The sequence below is a fragment of the Misgurnus anguillicaudatus genome, chromosome 25, assembly GCF_027580225.2.
Source record: "Misgurnus anguillicaudatus chromosome 25, ASM2758022v2, whole genome shotgun sequence".
Classification (NCBI taxonomy): domain Eukaryota; kingdom Metazoa; phylum Chordata; class Actinopteri; order Cypriniformes; family Cobitidae; genus Misgurnus; species Misgurnus anguillicaudatus.
In genome coordinates, this window is record NC_073361.2 from 27,179,367 (window position 1) to 27,196,490 (window position 17,124).

The window sequence follows — 17,124 nt, forward strand, 5'->3', positions numbered from 1 at the left end:
AATAAATTAAACCGATAATAATACAAGTGATAATATTGAAGCAATGATAATAAGCAAAATAATAATAAAAATAATAATAATAAAACAAAACAATAATAATAATAATAAATTAAACAGATAATAATACACATTTGTGTAATAATAATGATAATAATAATAACAAAATAAAAATGATAATATGTATATGTAATAATATTATGTACAATACTGGTATAATTCTAGGGATTGTTATGATTACAGGATTGTTTTTTATTGCCCATAATAATAACTTCACAATAGTAAATAATAAAAATAATAATAATTATTAATAGTAATAATAGTAACAATACTGACAACAAGAAATATTATATAAAAGGATGGTAATGATATTGATATTTTGTAAAAATATGATTTTTGATATTTCGAGTTATTACGATAGTTTTTAATTACACTTTAATTACACAATAACAAAACCAGTTGCTTTTACGATCAACATGATTCCTGAACAATGCAAGATTGCAAGAAATCTCACGATATTTGGGTCAATGACGTGACGGTTATTATTTTGGGTGCGTATGGTTCAATGAAATGTAAATTGGTTAAAATTTCAAAATAAATCTGCAGATTACTTGAATATATATATATATATATATATATATATATTTTTTTTTTTTGAGGACCAAGTGTAAAATTTCTGGTTTTATTTCATTTTGAAAGAATGTTTGGGGGAAAATTGCAAAAATGTCAATGTGGTGTAATCTGGGTCAACTAGTGTAACTAGTATTTTTTAATAAAAATATAAATATATTCATAAAAAATGTGGAATCAAATATAATCATCTAGTTGTGTGTTGTTTTTTACATACATTTCTACATCATTTGTCAAAGATTATTAAAAAAACAGAGCTGTTTTCGGCATATGTCCAGAAAAATATTACAAAAACGCATTAAAATTAACATTTAGAAATAGCTAATAAAATTTTTTTTTTTTTTTTTGGTGATTACGCTGACAAAGCAAACTGATAAAATATTTAATATTTCTCATTCTTTGGCACAAATGGCGGTTACACCATTTGACATTTTCAGGTCCATTCAGTCTTAACTTTCATAAAAATGGTGCAAATATGATTTTTTATCGCATAAAATCAACATAAATACACTATGTGCACTGAAATATACCTGATGCATGCTTTTAAAACAAGTTTTTTTTTAAAAGATTTTTGAATTTCTCATCTTGCCGAATCGTTTTTGTCACTGACCCATTTTCCCAATTTACTAATTTGTATGGATTTGTACAAAGTGAATCGTAACGTGCGATTATCATAAAAAACAGTAATGAAATCCCACCACAAACCCCAACGTCAACGGTGAAAGCAAACTGTACAAAATAACCAATGAATGTGGTCGTATGAATTAATATGATAAAGCCACCTCGTGAAATGCCCTGAGATAGTGTTTAATCTATAAATGCTTTAAAAAATATATTGTTTAATTTTTTTTATTTAAATGAAGAAGTGTTTCACTGACCTTGTGCGGTCTTTGCAAATGCAAGCCTGGTCATTGGTTCTTCCTCGAGGTAAATTCTCAATAGAGAATCACTCAAAATGGTTTGTGAAGATTTGCAAATAAGTCAAAAGAACTGATAAAATACATTTACAAAAGTCAAGACTGTCTTTTATAATATAACTAATATAACTGAGGAGGAAGGCATTGTGTAAAAGGTACTTGGCAATTGAATTTACAGTGATTTGTGAAGCTTTTTTATAAGCAACTTACCCCTGATTGTATATTTTGGCTTGAATAAGTGATTTGGTGAAAATAGCTCTTGAAATTGCTTTTCTGTTGGTAAAGTAAAACCATTCATTCTGCTTTACTACAAATAAAACTCCATTAGGAGCTATTCATTTGTTGTACTGATTTTTATAGATTAGATTATAGTGTTTTGTCAGGCAGCCCTGCTTAAAACGAGGTATTAATTGTCATTGTTTATTTCTGAGAGAATAGTTATGAAATATTTTAATGAAATGAAGCAGCCTCTTACATACTGTAGGTACTGTGGATATTCACGGAAACATGTCTGTTGTTGTCAGAATAATACGAGAATGAGGAAAGTGATATCACTGTTTACTTTTCACAGAATGGGCACTGTGTTAAATCTTCTCTCAGTCTGGAAACCACAGGAGATCATTCAGCCCACTTATACAAAACACCCCTGACATGTTTAGAGATCCTGAACCAAGTGCATCAACTCCTAATGTGTTTTACCTCCAGCTGGATGAAAAGCACCAGGGGAACAGAGAGGTACAGACCTGAACATTAGCCAAAGGAGAAACTGAATCAGATATCTGAGATATATAAAAAGGCATTTTAACCCTAAAAATGAAAAAGAACACAAAAGAAGTTGTTTTAATAAATGATGGTAGCCACCTATTGACTATCATACTATTTTTCCCATAGTATTTGTTCCTAAAATCCAGTTCATTCATTAATTCAGTTCTCTTTCTCTCTCTATTTATTCTCACTCTGTTTTGAGTATGCTAAATGTTTCAGCAGGCACCATCTCAGTGGCAGATTAAATTAAGCAGAAATGATGCCTCCCGGGAGAAGGCAGGATGGTAGAGGATGTGTAAAACAGGAGGAAGAGTTTTAGTACCTGGAAATATCAGCTGCGTTCATCAGAAAGACAGCTGACCTCACAGCTTTTAAAAATACCTCCATTATAGCGTGTAGTGTTTGTGACTGAATCTGTACTGCTGATTAATGTGTCAGAGTCAAGTGAACCATGCCAAGTATTGATTGCTTCTCAAAGCACATCTTTCCAGCCTGAAGGCTCCAGTTAAATGCTGATCTTTAACATAACAACAAAGGTTAGAAACATTAGCATGTGATATTGCACAAGGACCTAAGTGGACGAATCAGTTATGGATTTAATTTGGTTTGCTTTCCTAATGCATTGAAGAAGTCCTTAGGATGTTTGCTGATTGTGTGAGTGAGTTATGGATGTAAATGTGTGGAGCCTTGAAGTTATTTTGGTAATTGGAGTCAGTGAGTTGAATCTGTCAGTTGTTTTGATAAGTGAAATCAGTGGGCGGAGTCTGTGAGATGCATTGGTTATTGGAGTCAGTGGGCGGAGTCTGTGAGATGTATTGGTTATTGGAGTCAGTGGGTGGAGTCTGCGAGATGCATTGGTTATTGGAGTCAGTTTTTGGGGGTTTATAAGATGTATTGGTTATTGGAGTCAGTGGGCGGAGTCTATAAGGTGTATTGCTTATTGGAGTCAGTGGGTGGAGTCTGTGAGATGCAGCTATTGGAGTCAGTGGGCAGAGTCTGTGAGATGTATTGGTTATTGGAGTCAGTGGGCAGAGTCTGTGAGATGTATTGGTTATTGGAGTCAGTGGGTGGAGTCTGTGAGATGTATTGGTTATTGGAGTCAGTGGGCGGAGTCTGTGAGATGTATTGGTTATTGGAGTCAGTGGGTGGAGTCTGTGAGATGTATTGGTTATTGGAGTCAGTGGGTGGAGTCTGCGAGATGCATTGGTTATTGGAGTCAGTTGGTGGAGTTTATAAGATGTATTGGTTATTGGAGTCAGTGGGCAGAGTCTGTGAGATGTATTGGTTATTGGAGTCAGTGGGCGGAGTCTATAAGGTGTATTGCTTATTGGAGTCAGTGGGTGGAGTCTGTGAGATGCAGCTATTGGAGTCAGTGGGCAGAGTCTGTGAGATGTATTGGTTATTGGAGTCAGTGGGTGGAGTCTACGAGATGCATTGGTTATTGGAGTCAGTTGGTGGAGTTTATAAGATGTATTGGTTATTGGAGTCAGTGGGCAGAGTCTGTGAGATGTATTGGTTATTGGAGTCAGTGGGTGGAGTCTGTGAGCTGTATTGGTTATTGGAGTCAGTGGGTGGAGTCTACGAGATGCATTGGTTATTGGAGTCAGTTGGTGGAGTTTATAAGATGTATTGGTTATTGGAGTCAGTGGGCAGAGTCTGTGAGATGTATTGGTTATTGGAGTCAGTGGGTGGAGTCTGTGAGCTGTATTGGTTATTGGAGTCAGTGGGCGGAGTCTATAAGGTGTATTGCTTATTGGAGTCAGTGGGTGGAGTCTGTGAGATGCAGCTATTGGAGTCAATGGGCAGAGTCTGTGAGATGTATTGGTTATTGGAGTCAGTGGGTGGAGTCTGCGAGATGCATTGGTTATTGGAGTCAGTTGGTGGAGTTTATAAGATGTATTGGTTATTGGAGTCAGTGGGCAGAGTCTGTGAGATGTATTGGTTATTGGAGTCAGTGGGTGGAGTCTGTGAGATGTATTGGTTATTGGAGTCAGTTGGTGGAGTTTATAAGATGTATTGGTTATTGGAGTCAGTGGGCGGAGTCTGCTAGAAGTATTGGTTATTGGAGTCAGTGGGTGGAGTCTATGAGCTGTATTGTTATTGGAGTCAGGGGGCGAAGCCTGCAATATGCATTGGTTATTGGAGTCAGTGGGTGGAGTCTGTGAACTGTATTAGTTATTGGAGTCAGTAGGCTAGGTCTGTGATATGCATTGGTTAATGAAGTCAGTGGGTGGAGTCTATGAGCTGTATTGTTATTAGAGTCAGTGGGTGGAGTCTGCGAGATGAATTGGTTATTAGAGTCAGTGGATGGAGTCAATGAGATGCCTTGGTTATTGGAGTCAGTGGGTGGAGTCTATGAGTTGTATTGTTATTGGAGTCAGTGGGCAAAGTCTGCAATATGCATTGGTTAATGGAGTCAGTGGGTGGAGTCTATGAGCTGTATTGGTTATTAAAGTCATTGGGCGGAGTCTGTGAGATGTATTGGTTATTGAAATCAGTGGGTGGAGTCTGTGAACTGTATTAGTTATTTGAGTCAGTAGGCGGAGTCTGTGATATGCATTGGTTATTGGAGTCAGTGGGCGGAGTCTGCAAGATTTATTGGTTATTGGAGTCAGTGGGCGGAGTCTGCGAGATGCATTGGTTATTAGAGTTAGTGGGTGGAGTCTGCGAGATGCATTGGTTATTGGAGTCAGTGGGTGGAGTCTATAAGGTGCATTGGTTATTGGAGTCAGTAGGCGGAGTTTATAAGGTGTATTGGTTATTGGAGTCAGTGGGCAGAGTCTGCGAGCTGCATTGGTTATTGGAGTCAGTGGGTGGAGTTTGCAAGCTGTATTTGGTTATTGGAGTCAGTGGGTGAAGTCTGCGAGATGCATTGGTAATTGGAGTCAGTGGGCGGAGTCTGCGAGATGCATTGGTTATTGGAGTCAGTGGGCGGAGTTTAAGCTGTATTGGTTATTGGAGTCAGGGGGTGGAGTCTGTGAGCTGTATTGGTTATTGGAGTCAGCAGGCGGAGTCTGCGAGATGCATTGGTTATTGGAGTCAGTGGGCGGAGTCTGAGCTGAATAGTTAATGCAGTCAGTGGGTGGAGTCAGTGAGCGGTATTGGTTATTGGAGTCAGTAGGCGGAGTCTGCGAAATGTATTGGTTATAGGAGTCACTGGGCTGAGTCTGCGAGATGTATTGGTTATTGGAGTCAGTGGGTGGAGTCTGTGAGCTGTATTGGTTATTGGAGTCAGTGGGGGGAGTCTGAGCTGCATTGGTTATTGGAGTCAGTGGGTGGAGTCTGTGAGCTGCATTGGTTATTGGAGTCAGTGGGCGGAGTCTGTGAGGTGTATTGGTTATTGGAGTTCATGGCCGGAGTCTGCGAGCTGTATTGGTTATTGGAGTCAGTGGGCGGGGTCTGTGAGCTCAATTGGTTTTTGTAGTCAGTGGGTGGAGTCATGCATGTATCAGTAGCACCTAGCACTGCACTCATATAATTTGCAGATCGATCTGTGCAGCACTGCATAAAGAACAAACCCAACATTTTTAGGCTAGATTTATGGGCAGGGTAAGTGGGAGGGGCCTAACACATTACGTTGGAGTCAATAGGTGGCATATTCAGGTTATGCCGGTAAATGTGTGTTAGTGGGGTCTAAGAGCATAGTCCGAAAGGACAATAAACTGTCACAGGAAGTCAATATACTGAGAAATGAAGCTAATCTCTTCCTGCAGTTTGAATCTCTTCGGCGCAGTCAGTCAGTCTAATGAAGATAATAATCTCTCATTGTAAACGTGGCTTCTAGCTGGGCTGAATCAATGCACATCTGGGTCTAGAAACACTTATAAAGACATTATATTTCACGTTTTCGAATTAGCGGATATAATGTAATTTAAGAGAACACTAAGCACTTTAATTAAAATGAACTTGGCAATTACCGCAACATATTTACAATTTAAGTCTGTAATCCGATTACGCAACAGAACCTTTTCCAATACCTTGGAAAAAGTGTAGGATAAGGCAACCGGGTAATGCTTTAAGGAAAATGCCCTTAAAATCACATGTTAAAGGCTGTCCTATTTTAAAAACAAGTTGTAAAACAAGTCATATTTTACATTTTTGATGTTGAATAATTTATTCAGGTTTAACTTGTTTGCAGCTGTAGCTTAAACAGTGGTTTTATCACCAGGGAACATGTATACTGATCAAGGGATACTGTATATATATTTTACGCTAAATGCAGTTTTATACTTTTGTATTATGTCATTGCATTGCATTAGTGTAAAATGCTTTTAACATTGTCATGAGCTGTAGATTATATACACTGTAAAAATTAAATATAATACACATAAGTAACACTTAAAAAATAAGTAAAGTGAAAATTTAAGTTGAAAAAAAAATGCAATTGAAGCATCCATAACAGGGATGGTATAAAGAAACATGAAGGTGGTAAACCAAGGAAGGTAGATGAACACTAAACTGCTTCGGTAAATATGTTCAAATGAGTTTATTGATCAATGAAATGGATCGTCAACAGATACATCACAAATGCACGGATACAGACAGAATGAATACGAGTACAAATACGTCGTTTTCTCCATTTGAATTGTCATTATGTTTAAAATACAGATGGAAGATGATAAACAGAAAAAAAGAAAAGAAAATGAGGATGATAAACATTAGCACAGATGATAATGCTAACAGTTTGTGAAATTAAGACGGTTAGTTCAGAAAATAAACGTTAAAGCAAAAAGGAAAAACACATCCTCAGTGTTTCCACTTGCTATAAATTCTCAACTGTAAACATAATTCAAAGTCTAGCACCGACATGAGGCCGACGAACCGCACAAATTCGCCTTAACGCTTGAAGCCCAGACAGCAGACGACTCCGGGCCGGATCCGCACCAGAGTCGTGTGCTGTTTCGGAGAGCACATGAGAAATATAAGAAGCCTTTTAAAACATGACACCATGCATGCATTATATTGAATGGTGCTACATGAGCACAAATACATTATTCCTGTCTGGACCTCTATTAATCAAGTTTAAATCCATAATGTCTAAAATAATAACAGCACCAAAAGATTACAGAATGACGCTCACCACCAGTGTAAGTCCTGTTAGCACCACAAGATCTGTTAGCAAAAAACTCTCAGGAGAGATCACATTCACTTTCCTACGCCAAACTACTGAAGAATAAATCTACACAAACCACACTTCACTGTTTGACATTTCTTGCACTTGTACATACAGTTAGAGACGCGTTTGATGCTTGTTAACTGGGTATTGGTTAAAGTTACTGATAAGTTAATCAAATTATTACTAGTCAAATTTTATCAAATTAGTCTTCCACAGCCAATCTAATTAAACTTAAAATTTTTTAAAGGGGTCATATGTTGCGATTTCATGTTTTCCTTTGTCTTTGGAGTGTTAAAGCTCTTTGTGCAAATAGAAGATACGTAAAGACAGCCGCGATAGAGTCGTCAAACGCGAGTGATTTCAATGTCTCGCGGCGCAGTAGACCTGATTCCGCCTCATTCGCGCGTCTAGTTTGAAAAATGTGAACTTTGGCGGAAAAACGCGCTGCGTTAGCCAATCAGGAGCTTGCTCTAGTAGTGACGTGATTATAGAAAACGAGCGGAGTCGCAGAAGCCCCTCCCATGATACGAATTTCCGCGTAAATGTCTCGATGACTAGAATTTCACGCGTGAATAAAGCGAGTAAACTCAAAATGTTCAAGCGGCAATCTAGATGCGATTTTGACACCTCAAACGCGGCTAGAGTGAACCCACGGTATCGGTACATTCACACGGGAGCGTAAAAGCGTTAATGCTTCTCATTTATTTTTAATGGATGACATCATGCATTGCCAAACTGAATTGTGGATCCGTTAACATCACAGTCGTTGCTCACGGCAGAAGTTGAACATTTCTCAACTTTTCAAGCGCCAACGCATCCATAAGCCAATCAGATCACCTCATGCAAATAACCTAGTGCGAGCCAGCCAATTACTTTTATACAAGACCGGCGCATGTGTTGCGGCCACTGTGATTGGCTGTTGGCCACGCTTCAGACAAGCCTTTCGTAAAGCATTAACACTTTCGCCCCGCGTGAATTTACCGTAAGAGATATTCCACGCCTTCCTAAAACGCCTCCTTTAAACACGCCCCCATATATCTACGTCACTGTGTGGAAGATTTGCATAACACCACCCAAATGTATATCTCGCTGAAGGAGACAATGTGCTTTGGAAGCTGATATTCCAAATATGGTAAGGGGCGTAACATTTCCGTCACATGCTAAACGTATTCGTCCAATAACAACGCACTGGAGAGGTGCCCAACCAGAGCACACCGCGCTTTGAGCATTGAAAAAATTGACGCGTTTCAGATTAGCAAGGCATGGAGGAGCAACAATAGTGTACGGTATGTTAAAAATGATGTGTTTTTTGAAACTTAAACTGCGTAAACACTTTGCATTACTCCAAATAAACGAAATAATGTTATTTTTAGCTATGTCATATGACTCCTTTAAGGCAGATACATTTTTTTATATACATTTAATTTTTCCAGGACGCATCCTGGCCAGGATTAGGGGTGCGTCTTAAGTAAGTCGTATTTGTCGACCGCATACTGTACGTCATCGAGGTTCCCACATGTCAGTTAAAAACATATACAGTCGTAGTTTCATTCTTACCTTAAAATGTAATGGTTGTTTTTCTGAAATAGAACCTGAAATAATACATTTCGATGACATAGCGTTCGACAAATACGACTTCCGGAAGACGCACCCAAAATCCTGGCCAGGACGCATCCCGGAAAAATGGCATGTATTGAGCCAAGTAGTGAGTTTATCTATATTTATACGCATACTTCTCAAAGAAGGTTTTGGAAATGTTGATGTTGTATCTCTAAATTCGTCTTTTACAGTGATGTCACTAAAACTATCAAAGCACCATTTCTGCAACAAATCTGCCACCTTCACCAAATCCACCAATGTTCCTGTATTTTTCCACATTTTCCTCAGAGCTTACTTAAATACACAGAGCATACTTAAGACTGACAAGTTTACTAATTGTACAGACGATCCACCAACTAGTTACTGTAGTTTAAAAAGATACTAGTTCAGCACGTCCCTATTATCAGCATTGCTGGTCGCTTTAAATCCATAAACATGAGTAATCCACAGATACAGTAAATGATGACATCGGCAGTTCTCATCACATGTTATTCTTACAGTAAAAATGTCTGCAGTGATTCGGCTGAGTTGGATTCGAACTAAAACACAGATGGCTGGATCTGCATCAGGCGCGTCTGTCCTGTTTACCTTTTCACTTGGCCAGTACTACTGATGCCCCGGCCCATCATATTTTACGCTGCAAAATACGACTTTCTTACTTTGTATTTTTGTCTTGTTTACAGTAAAAATATCTAGAAATTCTTAAATTAAGATGAATTTTCTTGATAAGCAAAATGACCAAGGTAAATAAGTCTAGTTTTTAGACAAAAAATATAAACTTTAAGTAAATTAGTGCTAAAAAACATGCAAAAAATCTGCCAATGGAATAAGAAAACATTTCTTGAAATAAGTTTACTTTATTCATAAACACAAACATTTTCTTATTCCATTGACAGTTTCCTTTGCCTGTTCCAAACACAAATTCGCTTAAAATTTTCTTGATGCGCAAAACAACCCAAGAAAACAAGTCTAGTTTCTAGACCAAAAATATCAAATTTAAGTGATTTTGTGCAAAAAAAAGCAAAATGGGTTAAGCCAATGGGGTAAGCAAAAAAATCTTTAGAAACATTTTTCTTAAAGGAATATTCCATTTTCCCAAAAGAAAAATCCAGACAATCCACTCACCACCACGCCATCCAAAATGTTGATGTCTTTCTTTGTTCAGTCGAGAAGAAATTATGTTTTTTGAGGAAAACATTCCAGGATTTTTCTCATTTTAATAGACTTTAATAGAGCCCAACACCCAATACTTAACTCAACACTTAACAGTTTTTTTAAACGGAGTTTCAAAGGTCCACAAACGATCCCAAACGAGGCATAAGGGTCCCATCCAGCGAAAGACCGTCATTTTTGACAAGAAAAACAAAAAATATCCACTCCCAAACCACAACCTCTTGTCTAAATCCGGTCGTGATGCGATAGCGTGACCCCACGCAATACATCATGACGTCAAGAGGTCACAGAGGACGAACGCGAAACTTCGCCCCAGTGTTTACAAGTGTTGAGAAAGAGGACCGTTCCGACGTTGTTGGTTGTCGAATGATATTAATTAATGTCTTTGTGTCAGTTTATTGTTTACAATGGTCCCCAAATGTGCGTTTTATATATGTAACACGTGACCTCCCTACATCACTACGCATTTACGTTAGGTCGCGCTGGACCGGATCTAGAGAAGTTGTGGTTTAAAAGTGGACACCTTTCACCCTTCTTGTCAAAAATGACAATCGTTTCGCCAGACAAGACCCCCACGCCTCGCCTGGGATCGTTCACAGTCCCCTGAAACTCAGTTGAAAAAAGTTTTAAAAAAAGTTTTAACTGTTATGTGTTGAGTTAAGCACCAAGTGCTGGGCTCCACCAAAGTCCACCAAAATGAGAAAAATCCTGGAATGCTTTCCTCAAAAAACACAATTTCCTCTCGACTGAACAAAGAAAGACACCACCATCCCGGATGACACGGCGGCGAGCAAACCATCTGGATCCCTCTTCCAAGAAAATGGAATATTCCTTTAAACACTAAATTCAAGAAAAATTTGCTTACCCCATTGGCAGATTTTTTTGCTTGTTTTATGCACAAAATCACTCAAATTTGTTTGCTTGTTTTACGCACAAAATCACTTACATTTTATATTTTTGGTCTAAAAACCAGACCCATTTTCTTGGGGTGTTTTGCTCATCAAGAAAACATCTCCATTTAAGAATTTTTAGATATTTTCACTGAAAACAAGACAAAAACACCAAGAAAATCTTTTCTTAAAAATCTTTTTTTGAAGTCTTTGCTCTGATTCTTATCATACTAGCTAAATATAACCACAGGACCTGCAGCTTTGACAAATTCAGGTTTGATATTTCACCGTTTTCTGCATTATTTAATATGACTGCAGTTTCCTGTTAGTTTTTCAAAGCTGACATTTCTTTGACTGTGGCAAATCTCAACATTTGGAAATAAACGCTGTGAGAAACAGAAAGAAAGGGTAAGCTGAAAGAGTTTTACAAAAATCACATACAGTACCATGGTATTTACGTGAAATAAACCAGAAATCAATCGTAATACCATGGTGTGTTTTTGTAACCTTTTTTAAACATGTAGGTATGAACAAAGCGCTTAAAGTCATTTTAATCATATACTGATTAATTTATTAAGTCTGTCAGGACTGTTTGTCCCAAACCGAGTCATGATACACATGAATTCGAATATGTCTCATTTTTTAACAGTGAAATAAAAGCAGAAATAAATGTAGCATCAGTACAGACACACATTCAAAACACTGCTTGGCAGAAACACTCATCTCTTGTTTCCTTTAAACCGGAGTGCATTAGCATACATTTTCTCTTTTATCTGCATTTGTCGCATATAAAGAAAACTTGCCGGTCGACAGCTCGGCACTTTTAAGTACCACTTTAATTTTGAGGTTGAGACAATAAAATTTTCTTCAATTGTACTGTACCGAAAAAGAAACAAACGTAAAAATGTCAATGCAAGCAAAAATCTTTGACTGCAACGTCAAAAAACGTATCGTCCAATCCTACTGCAGTAACTTTCAATCGCAAGCATTGGTGAGATATGACATTGATTTTCTTCTCGATTGATAAAGACACAGAATTGAATGAGGAAGGCTTGCATACATTTTGAATCAAGCGCTGTCCTGAGTTAATCGGGTTGTTCTGGTTCCTGTGAAGCGTACGTCTCAAGGTTCTAGACCTACAAAGAAGGCGGTCCGAAGAGGGTGACATGCTCTGACGTACGGAGCAACCTTTCGGAAGAGGAAGAAACGAATTCTTTAATCTGGAAAAAGTCTGTAAACACGACCAAACAAGTGAGCGGATGATTCAAGCGTCAGACGATCGCAATAAACTTTTTGTCATTGCAGTGGCTTGGTCTTTCCTCTGTTTTGACTGATATGCTTCGTGTTACGCAGAGGAGTCCCGTCCCTGCGACCCTGCTGACGAAATGAGGTTAACCACGACTTTTGATCTCAAATCAGACAAAGAGGAGCAAAGCTATATTGCGCCGCCTTTTCCAACAGACGAACAAAGCGTTACTCGAAAATTACAATAGATGAAAATCAAGAGAAATAAAAGCAAACAACACCATCCATAATTAAGGCTGTTAAAATATTGCAAAATATTTTGGCCCCTGGTTTTCACACAGACTGCCAGAAACAGTCGAGAATTCCCCACTACATATCACTGCGAAGTATTTCGAGCAGGGAGAAAAAATACGTATAGAAAAGAAAAACGATTATCGTCAAAAGAAAAAAGATCCTCTTTGGAGAGAAAGTTTTTATTTGGTTTGGGAGTGCTTTAAAGGGAATCGTAAATATTTCTGTTTGTTTCGAAAATAAATTATAGACCGGAGCCAACCGAAAAATACTTAAAGATAAAAAACGGACTCCTGCATCGATGGATAAGTTTTCGTTTGTTTCCTGTTTTGAGTCGTAAAACCTAAAAGGTACAGCAATCACTTCCACGTCAAACAGTGAAAACCTGAAGTGGCACTGGTTGTCGCAATGCACCGTGAGAGAACCGAGTCTCCCGAGTCCTACGGCGGGTGCATCGGCCAATGGGAGAAGAGTGGAGAGGTTTGGGGGAATGCGCCCATCATCTCCTGAAGGGGGAATCAAAGCAAAGGCTCTCTCTGATCTCCTTCACGCAGGTGAAGAGCCAAAGTCCGCAAGTTTAGGTTGCCAACGCCACTTTGTCTTGTGGCTGTGGAGGAGTACGCGGCGGCTGTAACTCACACCCACTCCTGCATGGAGCGTTTGCAATAAAGTATGTGTCGAGGCGTACCCTTCCTCTTGAACTGAAAGACGGTGTAGATCAACACCACCAAGCAAACCGCCAGGACGCAGGGAATGACGATAGCGATGGCTTTGACCGTGCTGGCTTCGTTGTCCAGTTTGATAACGATGTCCACGTCTTCCTTCGGCTGACGATCGGGATCGATGGGCGTGAGGTCGCAACCCATGAAATCCTTTAGGATGGAGCGAGGGTAGCCGGGTTCAACCCGTAGCCGGTGATTGTTGAATTTCCAATACTCTTTACCCTTGTAGAAGTACGTAAAACCTGCAGGGCAAGCAAACACAGACAGGAAAACTTGGTGATCATGCATGCTTAGAGTAGCAAAAAGTACCTGTAAAGTCAAATATTAAATGTGTTCTGAGTTTGTCACACCACAAAAAAATGTGTACTAAACAAATTTGAATGATGGAAAAATGGCAAGTGAAAAAAATAAGTTATCAAAATCTAAGCCACACCCACTCACAGGCAAACTGTCGTCTCTCTCAACGTTCAAATACCGCTACATTCTGACTGGCTGCTGGCTTAAGTGCGTCATCGAACCACAGTTTTAGGCCCTGAACTCAGTACACTACAAAAAAAGGATTTTTAGGAAGGAACTTTCTTGGTGTTTTTGTCTTGTTTTCAGTGAAAGTGTCTAGAATTTTTTGAATTAAGATGCTTTATCTTGATAAACAAAACGACAAAAAATAAGTCTAGTTTTTAGACCAAAAATATCAAATTTAAGTGATTTTGTGCATAAAACAAGCAAAAAAAATCTGCCAATGGGGTAAGCAAATTTAGTTAGAATTTAGTGTTTAAAGAAAAATGTTCAAGATTTTTTGCTTGTTTTATGCACAAAATCACTTGGATTTTGTATTTTTGGTCTTAAAAATTAGACTTATTTTCTTGGGTCGTTTTGCTAATCAAGACAAAGCATCTTAATTTAAGAATTTTTTGATATTTTTACTGAAACAAGACAAAAATACTAAGAAAATATTTTCTTGAAAATCATATTTTTTTTTGCAGTGTAATGGTGAAAAACTATTTAACTCTGCAATTTAATACTACTTAGTTTACAGTCTAACCGAGGCATAACCAAAGTCTTATCTAGCAAAACGGTTGTCATTTTCACCAAAAAATAAGTACTTTTTAACCACAACTTCTCGGGCCTTATTTATAAAATGCTGCGTAAAAACCATCCTACATTTGATCTTACGATCATTTAACAAAAATGCGTACGTGTGATTTATAAACTGAACGTCAGAGGTGTAAAGAGTAGCTGAAAGCCATACTTGAGTAAAAGTACAAATTCCTTACTGTAAAAATTACTCCACTACAAGTTACAAGTTACCAATTTAAAAACGACTTGAGTAAAAGTATTAAAGTAACCCAATTTAAAAGTACTCAAGTATTTTTACTCGTACTGAATGTTGGCTCAAAGATGCACTAGTCCTCAACACAAAGAGACATTGTAGATCTGGGCAGTGAAAACTAAGAAAGTTTATTTATGAGGTTTTATTTCCTAATATAGAAAAGAAATCAAACTCCTCAAAATTTTGACCTGGCAGAACAAACACAGATTAAACATAGTCATAGTCTTTTGACTAAAATTTAATTTAGTTTTAGTCATATTTTTGTCATCTGAATTGATTTAGTTTTAGTCTAATTTTATTCAACTAAATGCCATGAGATTTTAGTCTAGAAATCTACATTCAATTTAATTTAAACCCATTTAATTTTAGTCTAGTGTCATTGTGTACTTGAATGTGCCATGCTGAAAAATATATAGCCTAACTTTGTGATATAAATATATGGTAACACTTTACAATAAGGTTCATAAGTTAACATTAGTTAGCTACATTACTCAACATGAACTAATAATGAACTGCACTTATACAGCATTTATTCATCTTTGTTAATGTTAATTTCAACAATTACTAATACTTTATTTAAATCTTGTTAACATTACCAAATATTCTTATATAGGCCTATCCTAAAAAAGATATAATTTTAATATTTAAAAAATTCCTGTAAACTAAAATTACACTCACAGAAATATGATAATGCATATTAAAAACGTGAAGTTGTTCATTTGTAAGATTAATTTAAAACACATGTATTACGTAACACCACTATCTCACATTAAGTGCACTACACGTTTCTTCAGTCATGCATCCCTCTTTACAGTAAATACGTTACAGCATAACAGCATACTTGATTAAATGTGAGGACAGTGAAATTGTACATTTATTATCAATCTTATAAGTTATAATGTACAAGTTACTCGGGCAATCAGTACAGGACCTCGCTGGTTTATTTTGGCTTATATAGTAAGTTAAATCAAGTTATGTAACCAGCTTAGGTTAGCTGATATAGTAGCGTCAGAGTATATAAACATTTGTGCTTGCCTTTGAGTTGCGGGATGACCCTCCTGCAATCGCGCATCACTTTTGTTTTGATTGTAGCTTCACATGTTTAGAAAAGGGTCCCTTGACAGAAGCAAATGTGATATGCATCCATATGTTTGCTCTTTATCTCTTCTCTCAGACCAGACGCGAACTTTTCTCTACAGTTTATGACATACGCAGCACGCAGATGTCCCGCTACGGTGGCTCAACGCAAGCCATTCAGCGTTTGACATCAAAGTACCGCGAGACCAGACTTCTCCATATGCATTTGATTCGCTCTCGCAGTACTTTGATTTCATACGTTTGCTCTGCGCAGCGCCAAATGAAGTCCCTCAGTTGTGTGTGTGCGTGTAACCTCGCGACCACAGATTCTATCCATCATCACCCTCTGACACTTTCGTCATGTTTTTATTTGACGAATAAACAATGTAGCGAGTAACGTTAAGTGTCATTTCAAATGTAGTGGAGTAAAGAGTACAAATACCCAATGCAAAATGTAATTGAGTAGAGAGTAAAAGTTGCCTATATTTTTGATACTCAGTACAAGTACAAAGTAGCCCAAAAAATACTTAAGTACAGTAACGAAGTACATTTACTCGAGTACTTTACACCTCTGCTGAACGTACGCGCAGAAAACGCGCGTACCCCTTTCTAATCTATAAATTGCAAATGAACTCGAACTTGTGCGCGCAGCCGAGCAGTTTCAGATCTCTACCTTTAAACGATGCGTAATTAATGTCAGACATATAAAAGAGCGCTTGTCAATGTTTAAACCCAATTTCGAGCAGCAAGAATGACTTGTATTGCCAAAAACCTGCAGCAATCAGACAAGCAAAAGTGCGTACGTCTGCTCAGACCCAGACGTGGCGCTAAGCACTTTTCCACGTCAACGACAGTTTTTATAAATATGGACTTTGCAGTGGATTTTTGCGTACGCACGCTTTACGATCAAATCTGTGCGTACGCACGCTTTAAAAATGAGGCCCCTCATCTTGCACTAGCCTTGTGATGCGCTAGCATGACCTTACATATTACGTTGAAAGTTCACGCGAGACGTATTTGAAACTGCCTCTCCAGTGTTTATAGTATGGAGAAAAAGGGAACTGTTCCAACGTTGTTGTATGTTGAATGATACTAATTAATGTCTTTGTGCCAGTTTATTGTTCAAAATGGTCTGCAAGTGTGCGTTTCACATACGTAAAGTGTGACCTTTCGATATGATTATGTAATATGTAAGGTCATGCTGGCGCGACACATGGCTAATGCAAGACAAGAAGTTGTGGTTTAAAAGTACATATTTTTCAGAGGCGGTTCGTGACTGCTCTTCCGAAGGGCACAAATTCAAAAAATGTGTCATGTGTTTTAAAGGTGTTTTCAAAATACAGCAGGGAAAATAAGTATTTGATACATCAGC

At 37.9% G+C, this 17,124-nt stretch overlaps 1 protein-coding gene across 2 annotated transcripts in view; it reads right to left on the minus strand.

Annotated features, from left to right (window-relative positions):
- Window positions 1-11,632: 11,632 nt before the first annotated feature.
- LOC129426018 (matrix metalloproteinase-16) overlaps window positions 11,633-17,124 on the minus strand; it is an 88,363-nt gene continuing 82,871 nt past the window's right edge. For both annotated transcript variants that reach the window (XM_073864270.1, XM_073864271.1), the window contains one exon: window positions 11,633-13,587. In XM_073864270.1, coding sequence (XP_073720371.1) covers window positions 13,259-13,587 — 329 coding nt within the window. In that variant the 3' untranslated portion in view covers window positions 11,633-13,258. The remainder of the gene's footprint in view (window positions 13,588-17,124) is intronic.